The 18,622-nt window shown below is 43.0% G+C and overlaps 1 protein-coding gene across 1 annotated transcript; it reads left to right on the top strand.

Moving 5' to 3' along the window:
* The first annotated feature begins 719 nt into the window (after positions 1-719).
* LOC143806695 (serine/threonine-protein kinase D3-like) lies at positions 720-12,720 on the top strand. The gene is made up of 4 exons (XM_077287503.1): positions 720-848; positions 5,469-5,658; positions 8,911-8,994; positions 10,463-12,720. The coding sequence occupies exons 2-4, from the start codon at positions 5,535-5,537 to the stop codon at positions 10,486-10,488; spliced, it is 234 nt and encodes a 77-aa protein (XP_077143618.1). The 5' UTR covers positions 720-848; positions 5,469-5,534; the 3' UTR covers positions 10,489-12,720.
* The last annotated feature ends 5,902 nt before the right edge of the window (positions 12,721-18,622 follow it).

The raw sequence follows: 18,622 nt of genomic DNA on the forward strand, positions 1-18,622 counted from the left end.
TACATCACAGGATGGCCTGAGGTAAATACTTCACAGGAGGTATTGGGGGAACACATACATCACAGGAGGGGCTGGGGCACATGCATCATGGGAGACGCTGGGGACACATACATCACAGGAGGGACTGGGGCACATACATCACAGGAGGGGCTGGGGCCCGCAGGCAGGAGGTTCCCCATCCCTGCTTTAAAGAATAGAATGGTGCCATTCATTGATGCCAGGCAGCGAGTGTCATAGATTCAGCATTAAAGGGAATCTGCCACCAGAAATAACACCGTTAACCTGCAGATATGGGGTGAATTTGCAGGTTAACAGCGTTATTATGCTTCCTGGTGCTTGCATGTAGCAGGAGGTAGAAAATTAACTTTATTCTCCCCAACAGCATTGTTTCAGTCACGCGTCCCCGGCCCTGACTGACAGCAGAGCCCCAATGCAGGGGGAGTACCAGTCAGGGCTGAGGACACGGTTACAGCCATCGCCCTGTATTCTCAGAGCAGTGACAGAACCGGCGCTGTCCCCATGACTGAAACAGAATGCTGTAGCTGAGAATAAAGTTAATTTTCTGCCCGCTGCATTCGGCTGCGTGCGAACGTCAGGCAGCATCATAACTCTGTTATCCTGCAGATTAACCCTATAGCGTTATTCCTGGTGACAGGTTCCCTTTAAGTTTCATTACTGAGTATTTGTTTGCAGTGCACAGAGTCCTTACGGCAGAAGCTTTCTGTCCTTCTGCACTTCCTGTTTCTTGCTCTATAGTGCTGCATTGTAGGAAGAAGAAGCTCATTACCTCACAGACTGCTGTGCAGAAGACAGCCACCATTTTATTCCCATTCGTCAAAACATTTCTGGTAAGAAGGATTATGTGGTCTTTGTTTGCAGCCACCAGATACACAAGACCGTCACTCCTGCATTAGTCAGCTGCATTTTTAAGACTGGATAGCAGACTGGTGTTAAGGTACCTTCACACGAAACGACTTTGTAGCGATATCGCTAGCGATCCGTGACGTTGCAGCGTCCTGGATAGCGATATCGTTTCGTTTGACACGCAGCAGCGATCAGGATCCCGCTGTGATGTCGCTGGTCGCTGAATAAAGTCCAGAACTTTATTTGGTCGTCCGATCGCCGTGTATCGTTGTGTTTGAAAGCAAAAGCAACGATACCAGCGATGTTTTACACTGGTAACCAGGGTAAACATCGGGTTACCAAGCGCAGGGCCGCGCTTAGTAACCCGATGTTTACCCTGGTTACCAGCGTAAAAGTAAAAAAAACAAACAGTACATACTCACCTGCGCGTCCCCCAGCGTCTGCTTCCTGACACTTACTGAGCGCCGGCCCTAAAGTGAAAGTGAAAGCACAGCGGTGACGTCACCGCTGTGCTGTTAGGGCCGGAGCTCAGTCAGTGTCAGGAAGCAGACGCCGGGGGACGCGCAGGTGAGTATGTACGGTTTGTTTTTTTTACTTTTACGCTGGTAACCAGGGTAAACATCGGGTTACTAAGCGCGGCCCTGCGCTTAGCAACCCGATGTTTACCCTGGTTACCCGGGGACCTCGGCATCGTTGGTCGCTGGAGAGCGGTCTGTGTGACAGCTCCCCAGCGATCAAACAGCGACGCTGCAGCGATCGGCATCGTCGCTATCGCTGCAGCGTCGCTTCGTGTGAAGGTACCTTAACACGTTACCAACAGAATAGATATCCTATCTAATAAAAAGGAATAGCGCTCTAATAGGATGATAGGGTCAGGGAAAGGCATAAGCGGGATAAACTGTTATATATATTACATTTGTTAAAGAATTGTGTGACAAATTTTGGTGCCATTTTTACCCATTTCCCCTTTGTGAAAATGTAAAATCTGGGGCTAACATAAAATTTTAGTTGTAAAAATTTAATTATTTTGTTCTCACTGCCCAATGGTATAAAGTTCTGTGACACACCCGTGGTGTCAATATGATCACTGCACCCCTATATGAATTCATTGAGAGGTGTAGTTTGTAAAATGGGGTAACTTATAGGGGGTTCTGTTGTTCTGGCACCTCATGGGCTCCACAGTACCAGTGGGTCATGGCACCCTCAAACCATGACAGTAAAATCTGCACTGTAATATGGCGCTCCTGCCCTTCTGAGCTTTGCACTGTGATTCAGAAGTAGTTACTGATTACATGTAGGAGAAATTGCACAACAAACTGAGAGGTCAATTTTTTACTATTCTCCTATCAGTCCTTATAAAAATTACAAATTTGGGGCTAAAACAACATTTTACTGGAAGAAATGTAATTATTCTTTCTTCACCGCCCAATGGTATGAATTTCTGTGAAGCACATATGGTGTCAATATGGTCACCACACCCCTAGATGAATTTATTGAGGGGTGTAGTTTGCAAAATGACATCACTCATGGGGGTTTCTTCTGGTCTGACACCTCAGGGGCTATGCCACTGTGACATGACACCCTCAAACCAGTGCAGCAAAATCTAAACTCCAATATGTCCCTTCTGAGCTTTACACAGTGCCTCAAAAGAAGTTTCCCCCCACACATGGGGTATTGGCACAATCAGGAGAAATTGCACAATACATTTTGCTGTCCAAATTCTCTTGTTACCCTTGTGAAATTAAAAACATTTGGGGCTAAAAGATAATTTTTGTGGAAAAAATATTTTTTATTTTCACGGCTTTGCGTAATAAACTTCTGTGAAGCACCTGCGGGTTAATCTAGATAAGTTTCTTGAGGGATCTAGTTTCCAAAATGGGGTCACTTGTAGGGTGTTTCCATTCTTTATTCACATCAGGGGTTCTCCAAAAGCGACGTGGCGTCCGCTCTCAATTCCAGCCAATTTTGTGTTCAAAAAGTCAATTGGCGCTCCTTCTCTTCCGAGCCCTGCTGTGCGCCCACACAGTGGTTTTCCCCCACATATCGGGTATCAGCGTAGTCAGGAGAAATTGTAGAACAAATATTGGGGTCCATTTTCTCCTGATACCCTTTTGAAAAAAAAAAAATTGGGTCTTATGTAAAATTTTTGTGAAAAATGTTAAATGTTCATTTTTTTCTTCCACATTGCTTCAGTTCCTGTGAAGCACCTGAAGGGTTAATAAACTTCTTGAATGTTCTTTTGAACACCTTGAGGGGTACAGTTTTTAGAATGTGTCACTTTGGGGTATTTTCTGTCATATAGACCCCTTCAAATGTGAGGTGGTCCCTAAAAAAATGGTTTTGTAAATTTTGTTCGAAAAATGAAAAATCGATGGTCAACTTTTAACCCTTATAACTTCCTAACAACACAAAAAAACACGTTTCAAAAATTGTGCTGATGTAAAGTAGACATGTGGGAAATGTTATTTATTAACTATTTTGTGTGACATAACTTTCTGATTTAACCCCTTCATGACCTTGGGATTTTCCGTTTTTCCGTGTTCGTTTTTCACTCCCCTCCTTCCCAGAGCCATAACTTTTTTATTTTTCCGTCAATTTGGCCATGTGAGGGCTTATTTTTTGCGGGACAAGTTGTACTTTTGAACGACATCATTGGTTTTAGCATGTCGTGTACTAGAAAACGGGAAAAAAATTCCAAGTGCAGTGAAATTGCAAAAAAAGTGCAGTCCCACACTTGTTTTTTGTTTGGCTTTTTTGCTAGGTTCACTAAATGCTAAAACTGACCTGCCATTATGATTCTCCAGGTCAGTACGAGTTCATAGACACCTAAAATGACTAGGTTATTTTTTACCTAAGTGGTGAAAAAAATTCCACACTTTGCTAAAAAAAAATAAAAAATTGCGCCATTTTCCGATACTCGTAGCGTCTCCATTTTTCATGATCTGGGGTCGGTTGAGGGCTTATTTTTTGCGTGCTGAGCTGGCGTTTTTAATGATTCCAATTCAGTGCAGATACGTTCTTTTGATCGCCCGTTATTGCGTTTTAATGCAATGTCGCGGCGACCAAAAAAACGTAATTCTGGCGTTTCGAATTTTTTTCTCGCTATGCCATTTAGCGATCAGGTTAATGCTTTTTTTATTGATAGATTGGGCGATTCTGAACGCTTCGATACCAAATATGTGTAGGCTTGATTTTTTTTTAATTGATTTATTTTGATTGGGGCGAAAGGGGGGTGATTTAAACTTTTATATTCTTTTTATTTTTTTCACATGTTTTTTTACTTTTTTTTTTTACTTTTGCATTCTTCAATAGCCTCCATGGGAGGCTAGAAGCTGGCACAACGCGATCGTCTCTTGCTACATAGCAGCGATCTGCTGTTCGCTGCTATGTAGCAGAAAATCAGGTGTGCTGTGAGCGCCGACCACAGGGTGGCACTCACAGCTGCCGGGGATCAGTAACCATAGAGGTCTCAAGGACCTCTATGGTTACTATTCTGAAGCATCGCCGACCTCCGATTATGTGACGGGGGTCGGCGATGCCATCATTTCCGCCCGGCCGGATGCGGTAGTTAAACGCCGCTGTCTGCGTTTGACAGCGGCATTTAACTAGTTAATAGGCGTGGGCAGATCGCGATTCTGCCCGCGCCTATTACGGGCACATGTCAGCTGTTCAAAACAGCTGACATGTCCCGGCTTTGATGTGGGCTCACCGCCGGAGCCCGCATCAAAGCGGGGCTTCTGACCTCGGACGTACTATCCCGTCCGAGGTCAGAAAGGGGTTAAGGGCATAAAAACTAAAAGTTTGCAAATTGTGACATTTTCTAAATTTTTGCAATATTTCTGATTTTTTCACATATAAATGCAAGTCATATTGAATACATTTTTCCACTATCATGAAGTACAATATGTCACGAAAAAGCTTTCTCAGAATCAGTGGGATCTGTTGAAGCTTTCCAGAGTTATGACCTCATAAAGTGACAGTGGTCAGATTTAAAAACGAGGCCCAGTGATTAACCTACAAAGTGGCTTGGTCCTTAAGGGTTTAATTTTGCCTTATAGACAAGTCATTATACGGGAAAGAATGTTTCATATAATTTTTTCCTGTAAAATCCATTTCATCTTCGGTTTTGTACTTTTTATTGTCAGTTCGTAAAAGTGGAGTAATCATCTGACAACATTGTTCCCACCAATTTTGCAGCGTTTTTTGACTTGCATTGTTTGATGCATTTTTAACAGGCATTGGAATAAGTGAAAAACTTAGCAAAAACACTGAAAGAACTGACTTTCTGCAGATATCAAACTACTTCAAATCTATAAGGAAAAAATAGGCAATGTGTGCATGAATCTTGAGGAATCTGATTCACTTTGCAGGTACTAGGAAATGCTGCAGTTTTTGAGGGTAAAAACACCAAAAATGCGGCAAATACTTAATGTGTGCACCAGCCCTTTCTGTTTAGAAGAAAAATGTATTTCTTAAAAAAAGAAAGATGCCTTCTTTATATCGAGATTGTGCTATACCGCTATCATTCTATAAACAGGCACATAAAAGGTTTGTTGTCATGATACATTTTCATAGAAGTTTTTTGTCTTATGTTATTTCGATAGGGTAATACCAAGAAATCTTGTGTTCTCTTCTTCAAGGAGCGACCTATATTGAAAGATTGTCTGAACATGGATATGGACAGAGTGAAGGTCTCTCATAGTTTCGAAGACCGTACATACACACGTCCCACATTTTGTCAACACTGCCAAGGTCTTCTTTGGGGGATGTTCAAACAGGGCATGCAGTGCAAAGGTAAATGTGTGTTATTCCACTTTTGATTGATCACCTCCAATTGTATATTTATCATTATTTTTGCAAACACCCGAGAAGTCATAATGGACGATCAGTGACTTTTTTTTCTGAAGCCGACCACTGACTGTTATTTGTTTTATAGATGGCTGTAATTTAATGGGGTTGTACACTACTAGAACAACCCCTTCTTGAGCTAAATCCAGGCCAAAAAGGAAACAATAGGTGGCACTCCGTAATGCAGTAAAACAATCCTTTCTTTATTCAATACAAGTAGTACATGGATGCAGGGGAGCGGGTGCAGAAGAGGACAACAGGTCCTAAAATAACTGGTTCAAAAATTGCTCTGTAAAGGGAAATCACAGATGTGGCTCTTGCCTCTTCTGTCTTGTTCACTTGAAAACGAAACCAATCTCCATAGGTGGAATATCACATTTTGTTAATCAATTTATTTCTTGTAGAACTCAGTTTGTTGTGTATGTCCTTTTCTGCCCGTGCAACAGGTTCTATATAGGAAAAACTATTAGGAACATTTTAAATCAATCTCCACAGGGACAGGATCAATGCGTCTAATTGAGCATATACGTGATGGACGTTATTCAGACCCGAAGGTACTCAATTTTGCTGGATTAGAAAGGGTGTCTTTACCAGACCAGGTGGTGATTTAAAATGTACTTTTACATAGGTAGACCAGGTGGATAATATGCACAAATGCACAAGGTCCATGTGACTTCAATACCTGGGCCCTTTGAAGCGTCGATCGACACGAAACTGCCGTCGTCCTTCACTACACCAGCTCCGCTGCATCCGTATACTATTTGTATTAAAGGGTTGTCTTACTGCATCATGGAGTGCCACCTATTTTTTCCTCTTTGGCCTGGACTTTGTACGACACTGATCGTTTTCAGATGTTGCACCCGGATTTAGCAAGCCGTACACTGCTTGTCCACTGAGTAAGCTTGAAAAGGTATGTAATAAGTTGTTTGGGGCTGGTTTACCTTATTTTACACGTCTTCTTGAACCTAATGTTCAGCCCGAATAAACAAACCTATACTCACCTCCCGTGCCTGCTCCATTCCAGCGGCGTCGACACTCGCGGTCCCAGGGCTGTGATGTGGTGCAATGAGACATGATGCCCGGCACCCAATCAGTGCTGGCGTCACTTTCCCTGCCTCCTGTCGAAATGAACATGAAGAGGAATTCCGTGATCAGCTGCAGCCTCAGTTTGTAAAAGCACTGATTGGTCCCCAGGCATCATGTATCATTCTACCACATCACAGCAGCAGGACTGCGAGTGCCGACATCACTGGAACAGAGCCGGCACAGGAGGTGAGTATAGGTTTGTCTCTTTAATCGGGGCCGTAATATTTAGTTTAAGAAGGGGTTGTCCTAGTAGTGTATCACTACCTGTATCACTGTGATTGCACCCTCTCTCCCGTATCATCCCCGATTGAGCCCCCTCGCGGTAGCACCCCTGACTGAGTCCCTCTTCCCCTGTATCACCCCTGACTGCACCCCCTCTCTCGTATAAACCCTGACTGACTGAGCCCCTCTTCCTCTCTCACCCCTGACTGACTGAGCCTATTCTCACCCTGTATTACCCCTGACTGCACCCCTCCACCTGTATCACCCCTGAGTGATTGAGCCCCTTCTCACCCTGTATCACCCCTGACTGCACCCGGCTGTATCATCCCTGACTGACTGAGCCCCCTTCATCATATCGCCCCATCTCCATGTATCACCTCTGACTGATCCCCCTCCTTCTGTATCACCCCTGACTGAGCCCCCTCTCTATGTATCACCCCTGACTGAGCCCCCTCTCTATGTATCAGCCCTGACTGAGCCCCCTCTCCATATATCACCCCTGACTGAGCCCCCTCTCTATGTATCAGCCCTGACTGAGCCCCCTCTCCATGTATCACCTCTGACTGAGCACCCTCCTTCTGTATTACCCCTGACTGTGGCCCCTCTCTATGTATCACCCCTGACTGAGCCCCCTCTCTATGTATCAGCCCTGACTGAGCCCCCTCTCCATATATCACCCCTGACTGAGCCCCCTCTCTATGTATCAGCCCTGACTGAGCCCCCTCTCCATGTATCACCTCTGACTGAGCCCCCTCTCTATGTATCAGCCCTGACTGAGCCCCCTCTCCATGTATCACCTCTGACTGAGCCCCCTCTCCATGTATCACCTCTGATTGGCCCCCCTCCTTCTGTATCACCCCTGACTGAGGCCCTTCTCCATGTATCACCCCTGACTGAGCCCCCTATCCGTGTATCACCCCTGACTGAGCCCCCTCTCCATGTATCACCCATGACTGAGCCCCCTCTCCATATATCACCCCTGACTGAGCCCCTTCTCTATGTATCACCCCTGACTAAGCCCCCTCCTTCTGTATCATCCCTGACTGAGCCCCCTCTCTATGTATCACCCCTGACTGAGCCCTCTCTCCATGTATCACCCCTAACTGAGCCCCCTCTCCATGTATTACCCCTGACTGAGCCCCTTCTCTATGTATCACCCCTGACTAAGCCCCCTCCTTGTGTATCACCCCTAACTGAGCCCCCTCTCTATGTATCACCCCTGACTGAGCCCCCTCTCCATGTATCACCCCTAACTGGGCCCCCTCTCCATGTATTACCCCTGACTGAGCCCCTTCTCTATGTATCACCCCTGACTAAGCCCCCTCCTTCTGTATCACCCCTGACTGAGCCCCCTCTCCATGTATCACCCCTGACTGAGCCCCTTCTCTATGTATCACCTCTGACTGAGCCCCCTCTCCTTTTATCACCCCTGACTGAGCCCCCTTTTTTCGAATTCACAAGTATTGTAGGTATGCTTCCTTCATTAGGGGCAATAATTCTGATAGTTGCCTAACTCAATTATCGTAATATTTTGCCAGGACAGATCAGCTCCTTGGCGCTTCCATTGGCACCCATGTTACATGCCCTGTCAGGCCTATATGTCTAAAAAGCAATTTGGAAGCTAAACAAAATCAGCAAAATATACAGTAATAAAACACAGATATAATCTGTTTTCTATGTGATGTTTAGTAGCCAAGTGGTATTTTTTGAACTGTAAAAAGAAACGAGTTCAGACATTGCAGTTGCCATAAATTTGCAATCCACATCGCATATGTTAATTTCTGTAATTAAGACATAAAAAGATGATGGCATAAATAATTATCTTCCATATTTGCATCAAGGAGTGCACTGTATAGTCCTACAAATATTGTATTAATCTATTCTCTACAGACTGCCAATTTAATGTCCACAGACGATGTGTAGCAGATGTACCAGATGAATGCCTGAGAGACACAACTAATACTGATGGAGAAGGTAGACGTAATACATAAAATATTCCTTCACCTTTACACCTTTTTGCACACAGTTTTGTTCATGTTATTGCTTCCTAAATGCAAAATGAACCAACTTTCTAAATATACTTCAATAACTATTTATTACTAATTTGTTGTTGTAAAGCCTGTGCTACTGCTGTACATAGCTGGCTGTGATGCATATTCTGACATACTTCCTATTTATGATGTTACACAGCTTCTACCTGATGTTTGACATAATTTATCTGTTTAAGCCCTTTTCACATGTCTGTGTTTCTGCTGCAAGTGGCGTCATTTTTCACGTACCAGAGACGCGTACATGTGCATACCCATTATAATTTATGGGGCTGCACTCATGACTTTGTTTTCACATGGACTATGTGACCCACATGTAGACATGTCCATTTTTTTTCGGTAGCACGAATTACATTACGTACTGCACACGGATGACATGAGTGTGACATCGGTGTGCCATCCGTGTGACACATATAAACTGTAAAACAGACAGCTGTGAGCTTATATTATCAGGTTTGGAAGGTCCTTGGTTATTGGCCCCTTCCCAGCCTAAAAATACCCGTCCACGACCGCCCCAGAAGTGACGCATCGCATTAGAGGCGCCAATTATGGCACTTTTCCATGGTCTCTTCCCAATTGCCCTGTTGCGTTGGCAATCGGGGTAATGGTAGTTGGGGTTGATGTCAGTTATGAATTGTCCAAAAGCACAGCTGACATCAAGCACTGGTGTTAGTAATGGAGAGGCGTCTATCAGACACACCCATTACTAATCCAGGAAAAAAAAAGAAAAATAAACACACAAATACTTTAATTATAAAAACACTTCCCAACTCTATGTGACTGCAGACTTGTGCATCCTGCACCCCCCGTCACAATCCAACTACATGTGTCCAACAGCGCTCAAGTCACTTGTATTGAGTGAGGCTGCGCCTTCCAGTCGGCACATGATCGCATGTATACAGATCGCATACTTGCAGTCATGTGTCCACTCCGCTCATGGCACCGACACCGGACAATTCTGACAGTGTGCATTGTGAAGATTCACAAGTCTGCAGTCACATAGAATGACTGCAGACTTGGACCAAAACCTGGACAACCCCTTTAAGATTGTGCTGTTTTGCCAATATCTTCACCCTCTGTTTTTATGCTTTGCTAAAGGGGTTTTGCACCACCCTGTTATAGATGACCTGGTTATAGGGTAGGTTATCAATATTAAACTGGTGGTGGTCCGTCACCCCCCACAATAAGATGTTACCAACTCCAGCAGCAGCCAGATATAAACATCTCTAGCTGGTAAGTTCGGGTCACCAGTATAAAAATGTAGAAAAACCCCTTTAATAGTAGAAGTATTCTTAATAATTTGACTTTTAACATGAAATGGTGCAAAGAGCAGCTTCAGCTTCCAGGTGAGAAGGATACTGCATTACAAATATACGTTTTCCTCTGTTTTTTAGGTACAACCCCTGAAGTCATGGAATAAATTGATGGACCAGAATAAATCCATTCCATATGCATATTGCTTGGTTGCCTTATATCTGCACCTTTATAATGAAGGGAGATGTTGATGATATATCCTTCCATTAGCACTGGTGCAATCATTTCCAAAGGAAAGCACCATCTCTTGCTGGCTTATGTAACTGTATATTAATTCTTCCACCTATATAACAAGATTTAATGTATACAATTATTGAAGCTGCAGTATGATCTTCTACAATATAACTATATGGCAGGAGCTATCTAATAATCATCAGTAACAGTTATAGAAGTTTCTGCCCTTTCCCGCAGAGAACTGTTTTGTGGCACAGTCCATGCAGTTTCATGGTACTGTAATATCCAGTGACCCTGTTAGAAAACACAAAGCCACGTAATTCCCAGGGTGGTCACCATTATTGGAGTGCTTTCATTTATGTGACCAGATTCTATTTACTATGATGTGCCTTTTTGTGAAATAAACTAATGCAAATACTGACATGATTTGGACACATTTCCGGTCAATTTTTGGAGACCAACTTTTTGGGGTTTTTTTTTTGTTGGCTTCCAGTTATCTTTTGAGCTTTCCCATTGTCTTGTATTGTAAAGTAAAACGCTACCAGAATAGACCAGTCATTTCTTGGCGTTTTTAGATCCTAAAATCATTAAGACATTCAAAAGTCTGAATATATGAACAGCGAATCGTTTTTACATAGGATTGCATAGGTTCATTGTCTTTCAACATTGTTTTATTTTACAGCTTTTGTAGGCATATAACGGGGCTCTTGCATTGCCTTCCATACAGTATAAAAGCCCCACATAGTGCTCCATACAGTATAATGGCCACAAAAAGTGCTACTCCATACAGTATTATGGTCTAATATAGTGCTCTATGTAGTAAAATTGCCACACATAGTGATCCATATAGTGTAATGGATCCCACATAGTGCTCCATACAGTATAACGGGCCCCATATATTGCTCCATACAGTATAATGGCCCCACATAGCGCTCCATACTGTAAAATGGCAACAAAAAGTGGTCCATACAGAATAAAGGCTCCATACCATATAGTGCTCCATACACTGTAATGGTCCCATATAGTGCTGCATACAGTATAATGGCCCCACATAGCTCTCCATACAGTATAACGGCCCCACATATTTCTCCATACATTATAATGGCCCCACATAGTGTTCCATACAGTATAATGGCTCCACATAGTGTTCCATACAGTATAATGGTCCCATATGGTGCTTCATACAGTATAATGGCCTCACATAGTGCTCTATACAGTATAATGGCCCCACATAGTGCTCTATACAGTATAATGGCACCACATAGTGCTCCATACAGTATAATGGTCACATATGTTGCTTCATACAGTATGACCACATATAGTGCTCCCTACAGTATAATGGCCACAAAAAGTGTTCCATACAGTATAATGGCTTCATATAGTGTTCCATATAATATAATGGGCCTAAGTAGTACTCCATACAGTATAATAGGCCCCACATTAAAAAAAAAAACCCTCACCTCTGCCGGTTACCCCCCCTGCTCCGGTCTCTTCAGGGTGCCTTCAGATCATCTGCACATCTCGGTACAGTGGGCATGTTGTAATGACGTCATCGCACCCGCTGCCCTGAGACGTCAAACACGGAGAGGTAATGATCGGAGAGGTAGTGTCATCTGACACTCCTCCCTCCATTTTTGCTTTCAACTGATTCAGCATCTAGGATCCCATTATAGTTGAAAATGTGATGTCGGGCAGAGGACCCCCAAGGAATTGCAGGCCAAATATACTCGGGGGGATCTGATCGGCATCGTGGGCCAAATATACTCACCCCGAGGTCCAGTTTGACATACGGTATGTGCTTTAGACCATGTGTCCACTTGGCGTAAAGACTGATGTTTATACTGAGGTATTTTTTAGGGGGGGGGGTTGTGTGTGCAGAAAATCTTTGCCATTTTTTACTCCACTCCTGAATGTCTTTGACAATTTTTTTTTAAAGTGAATGGAATTGCCAAAGACAAAATCATAATAATTTACTCCTCACCAGTGTTGTAAATTACTATAGATATGTGCACCAGTCGAGGGACTGGACATTGTTTGCAGTAGCAGCCTGAAGTCGTGCCAAACTAATTAAAAGGCATACATGCATACATCTTAATGAATCTCCTGCCTTGTTTTCTGTTTCTAATTTACACTGATAATTTTTAATAAAATCTATTTACATGTATCATGAAAGTGTAATAACAGCATTATTATTTATTTTGTAACTTTTCTGCTGTCAAACAAGAACTGATCTACAAAGTTATTAACTTTTAAAGGTTGAATCCATCTTAAAGTTGTTTTCTCCTAAATGGGTAAAATTGCAAAGTGCCAGTAAAAACAAACAACTTAGCAATTTTTAATTTTTAATACTGCATTTACCGACCACCTCTGCAGTCTTATCAGTAGTGGCCGGTCTTTTAGGCAGTGGCAAAGTTGCCTCTGCCCGCAGCTTAGGAGAGGGCACAGTTCGGGCTAGCGGCATAACCATGCCTCTGATCCAAACTATCAATCACTAGGAGTGGGCTGTCCCCCCCCAGACAAGCTGGTATCCGAGAGCCAAGAGAGCTGTGTGGTCCTGAAGAAAAGATCATTAGAATGACCCATTAAGGTCTTAGGTACAGTACATGAAGAGGAAATAAGTGCAGCATAGAAGATGTGCTGATATTAATTAATCAAGCATCCTGGATACACACAGTACTCACATCCAGCCTGCATTACTGAGAGGGACACTCCAGCAAGAAAACTAAAAACTTGGATCAGGCTGCAAACTGCATATCAAGAGGTGTAAAATGAATGAAGAAATGAAGATTACAGACTGACACTTGGTTATTTACTTTTAGCTAATAAAATCACACTGTCATGCAACATGGGGGTATCAGAGAGTGGTCAGATCATATAGGAAGTAAATATTAAGCCTTGTAAATATTTATACCTTTTCATTAATTTAAAGGGTTTGTCCAAAATAGGTGATAAATATCTGATTGTTGGGAGTCCAACCTTTCTTGTCTTGGGAACGATGTGAACACTGCTTCATTCACGGTCTATAGGAGTGGTGGTTGCACTTGTTCACTATTTTTCTATTCACAGAGGAGTCTCCCATTCTCGATATCCGCTATGGTCTCATCTGTTGTACCCCTACATTATCTATCCTGTGCATAACCAATAATTGATGGTGCACTGCATTGTAAAATAATATTTTGTATCCGGCAACAACTCATCTGAATGCAAAATCAAGTCTGTCGGAAAACCAGCCGCATTCTACAGAAGGGCCAGTAGGGGGAGGTAAGACACCAAAAATATCCCAACCGCAGCACACATCACTCTACTATGTGCATGTAGTATATGAGTGATACATTGATTAAACTGTGACATCACTGCAGAAGAGGTTGGATGCAGTGATCAGGATGGTCTCTCGTAGCAGTGTCCTGTAGGTAAGAGGCCATCACACTTATCTCACTTCTCGCCTAAAGCCAAAGTATGAAGTAGTTGTGGATATGGACTTTCCATAACTCGTCCCTTTTAGTCATACAACCACTGTAGCCAGTTGTCAGGGGCCAGGATAGACATCCACCCATGGCTGTTAACTGGTTAAATGGCGCAGTCAATCACTGACAGCAGCATTTAATACTTGCCGGCAATAGCTCCTCACAAATTACACCCATCAGCGCTCTTGTCATGTGATCTCGGGCGCCGATGGGCTGTCATGACAGCCGGGGGTCTGCAGAAGACCTCTGTTCTTGTCATTGTGGATTTCCTATGAACACCAATTCGTGACCAGCATTCATAGGAGATTGTGATTTTTGATCCACATACCACAGGCAACCGGTTGATCACAGCTTCAAGTCTCATAAGGTGACTATTAAAGCCAGTAAAAAGTATGAAAAAAAGTTTAAAAAAAATAGTAAATAAAAAAAAAAAAACACAAAAGTTCAAATCACCCCCACTGAAAATGAAACAATAAAAAAAAATACACGTTTGGTATCGCTGATTTATTAAATGGTTTAGCAAGAAAAAAACGGATCGAAATTCCAGAATTAGGTTTTTTTTGGTCGCTCCAACATTGCAATAAAATGCAATAACTCGCAATCAAAACATCATATCTACCTAAAATGGTATCACTAAAAACATCAGCTCTGGGTGCAAAAAATAAGCCCTCACCGATCCCCAGATCCTGAAAAATGGAGACGCTACGGGTATCGGAAAATGGCGACATACACAAATTTTGGTTTTTTACAAGTTTCAGATTTTTTTTACCACTTACAGGTGCTTCTGACAAAATTAGAATATAATCAAAAACTTAATTTATTTCAGTTCTTCAATACAAAAGTGAAACTCGTCACTATATCACTTTTCCCCTATGCCTCAAAACTACTGGAACAACACGTCCATCTTGAACTGTCCTCCCATCTCTCTTCCTGCTCCCTCTTTGACCGCTTACAATCTGGCTTCCGGTCACACCACTCCACTGAAACTGCCCTAACTAAGGTCACCAATGACCTATTAACCACCAAGAGCAAGCGACACTACTCTGTCCTCCTCCTCCTGGACCTGTTCTCTGCCTTTGACACAGTGGACCATTCCCTATTATTACAGACCCTCTCATCCCTGGGCATCACAGACTTGGCCCTATTCTGGATCTCATCATACCTAACAGACCGAACATTCAGCGTCTCCCACTCACACACCACCTCCTCACCTCGCCCCCTATCTGTCGGAGTCCCACAAGGTTCAGTCCTAGGGCCCCTGCTCTTCTCCATTTACAGCTTTGGCCTGGGACCGCTCATAGAATCTCACGGCATTCAGTATCACCTCTATGCTGATGACACACAGATCTACATCTCTGGACCAGATATCACCACCCTACTAACCAGAATCCCTCAATGTCTATCCGCTATTTCATCCTTCTCCACTAGATTTCTAAAACTTAACATGGACAAAACAGAATTAATCATCTTTCCCCCATCTCACGCAACCCCCCCCCCATTAACCTATCCATTACAGTAAATGGCTGCCCACTCTCCCCAGTCTCACAACCTCGCTGCCTCGGGGTAATCCTCGACACTGATCTCTCCTTCAAACTACATATCCAAGCCCTTTCAACCTCCTGCTGCCTTCAACGCAAAAATATTTCCCGGATCCGTACATTCCTAAACCAAGAATCTGCAAAAACCCTAGTCCATGCCCTCATCATCTCCCACCTTGACTACTGCAACCTCCTGCTTTGTGACTTCCCCTCAAACACTCTTGCACCCCTCCAATCTATTCTAAACTCTGCTGCCCGACTAATCCACCTGTCTCCCCGCTATTCCCCGGCCTCTCCCCTCTGTCAATCCCTTCACTGGCTCCCCATTACCCAGAGACTCCAGTACAAAACCCTAACCATGGCATACAAAGCCATCCACAACCTGTCTCCTCCTTACATCTGTGACCTCATCTCCCGGTACTTTCCTGCACGCAACCTCCGATCCTCACAAGATCTCCTTCTCTACTCCCCTCTTATCTCCTCTTCCCACAATCGTATACAAGATTTCTCCCGCACATCACCCCTACTCTGGAACCCTCTACCACAACACATCAGACTCTCGCCTACCATCGAAACCTTCAAAAAGAACCTGAAGACCCACCTCTTCCGACAAGCCTACAACCTGCAGTAACCACCAATCGACCAAACCGCTGCACGACCAGCTCTATCCTCACCTACTGTATCCTCACCCAACCCTTGTAGATTCTGAGCCCTCGCGGGCAGGGTCCTCTCTCCTACTGTACCAGTTGTGACTTGTATTGTTTATTATTGTACTTGTTTTAATTATGTATACCCCCTCCTCACATGTAAAGCACCATGGAATAAATGGCGCTATAATAATAATAAATAATAATAAACTCGTATATTGTATAGAGTCATTACAAACAGAGTGATCTATTTCACGTGTTTATTTCTGTTAATGTTGATGATTAGGGCTTACAGCCAATGAAAACCCAAAAGTCATCATCTCAGTAAATTAGATTAACAAAAAATACCTGCAACGGCTTCCTAAGTGTTTAGAAAGGTCCCTTAGTCTGTTTCAGTAGCTCCACATTCATGGGGAAGACTGCTGACTCCACAGATTTCCAAAAGGCAGTCATTGACACACTCCACCACTCCACGTTACATAGAGTCCATTTTATTTGACCTCCAGGCTCCCCCAATACTTTTGGCTGCAAATTGACACCTACAGTAGCTCCTTATGTGCAGTTTTATGTCAATGCACATGTTAGATAATTACTAAACTGTAACACATTTTGCACATGGGAAGATCTTGTTGTGTTTTCATTATTATGGCTTGAAGAAGAATATATGTATTATTTATTATGCTTTGCTTATATAGCACCATCATATTCAGCAGCGTTTTACAGGCATTATTGTCACAGTCCATTGTGGTTGACAATCTAGACTCCCTAGAGTCCCTTCTCTAGGGAAGAACATACAACATACTCCTTGCAGATGTTGTCCTTGGTGGGATTAGAACAAAGGACCCCAACTCTGCAAAGCCAATGTGCTGCCCATAAGTGATCACAGGTTTACTGAAGTGATCATCCCCTGGATCCCACAGTCCATGTTGTGGATCGATGAGCTACAAAAGATGTAATCTGTCATCATTACCTCCATGATGTTCTTTATACCCCGATGTGTCTGGGTGAAAGAGTGGTGTATTATCTCATGGTGAAAAAATGTAACTAAAGCAAAGCGAAAGATCACAACAGGATTAGCAGTCCTAGAAAAGATACAGCTAAAGCACAGAACAGCAAAAACGTATAAAAGTCAGAGGTGACAGACCATGGAACGGAGAGAAAGCTTCCATTGAAATGCCAGATCCTAATAATGCAAATTATTCTTTCTAGGCTGTAACCACAGCCCAGGACATGAATAGAAGATTGAGATTCCATAGAACTAAAAAAAAACATTTTACGTAAATATGAAGCTGTGCAACATTTGTTCATATTGTGGGTGGAGACACAACACATTGTATTAAATACATTGCAGCAGTTTCCAGTGATTGTTCTGGGAAGGACACAACGTCGTAAAAACTTAAATGTCACTTATATATTTGCAATGAAAATTTTAGGACAAATTCACATAAAGTGTTTCATATTCTTATAGTATCACCTCTACAATGTTTAACAATGTATTGCACAGACTAATATACAGTATGTAGTATGAAACTAAGGATTAGCTATATTGATGATAAACACCAATAAGTGAACCTAATAATAAATACCAACATGAGGCAAAAACTACAAATATTCACCAAAACTGCCATCCACAATGCTGGTTTAAATAATATACACTTTATTATTATCAAATATATAAAAACACAAAAAGTTAAAAAACAGGAATCAAGTACAGGAAAAAGACCGGTGGGTATGGCTACAAAAATGGCTTAGTTTATATCAAATACATAACGGGACTATTAACACACCGCATTAATGCACCGCATCATTTATAGCCTATATAGGTATTTTGATGCCCTTGTTGGAAAGCTGCCAATGTCCCATTTTTTCATTTATATCCTCCTTCCATTAATGGAGGTTGTAGGATTTTTTGGTAAATGTCCCCCCCCAAAAAAGAGGTTTGAAACATTTCACCAAGTTACTCTGGGGGTTTAAGTATTATATTTGATTTCAGAGCCTGGTTAGGCTCATTATGATATCAGGCATCAATCATTTACGTGTACACGCCTCCGGGGCTTAGTCCTCTACCCCGGATACTTCCGATAATATGGCCTTGCGTGTCAGAATGCGTTTCACGCAATCCTTTGGAGGTGTGACCAGGATTGGTCATGTGACGCCCTGTATACCCGGAAACCGCGCTTGAAAGCGGAAGAGAAGCATAGGAGGCGTACATCTACAAGACGGCGCCTTATATAAAATGAAGTACCCGCGCGCGGTGAGTCAGGTCCTCCTGTGTGACGTGCGATGACTGGCACACACACATACATTTTTTATACTGGGCATCTCCCCTGATGATAGAGCCCAAGGAAACGCGTCGGGAGATTGAATACCAAGGAGGCTTCCCATAGGGTCCGTTTACTTTAGGAGAGAAAAGGGGT

The sequence above is a fragment of the Ranitomeya variabilis genome, chromosome 2, assembly GCF_051348905.1.
Source record: "Ranitomeya variabilis isolate aRanVar5 chromosome 2, aRanVar5.hap1, whole genome shotgun sequence".
In the NCBI taxonomy this organism is placed as follows: Eukaryota; Metazoa; Chordata; class Amphibia; order Anura; family Dendrobatidae; genus Ranitomeya; species Ranitomeya variabilis.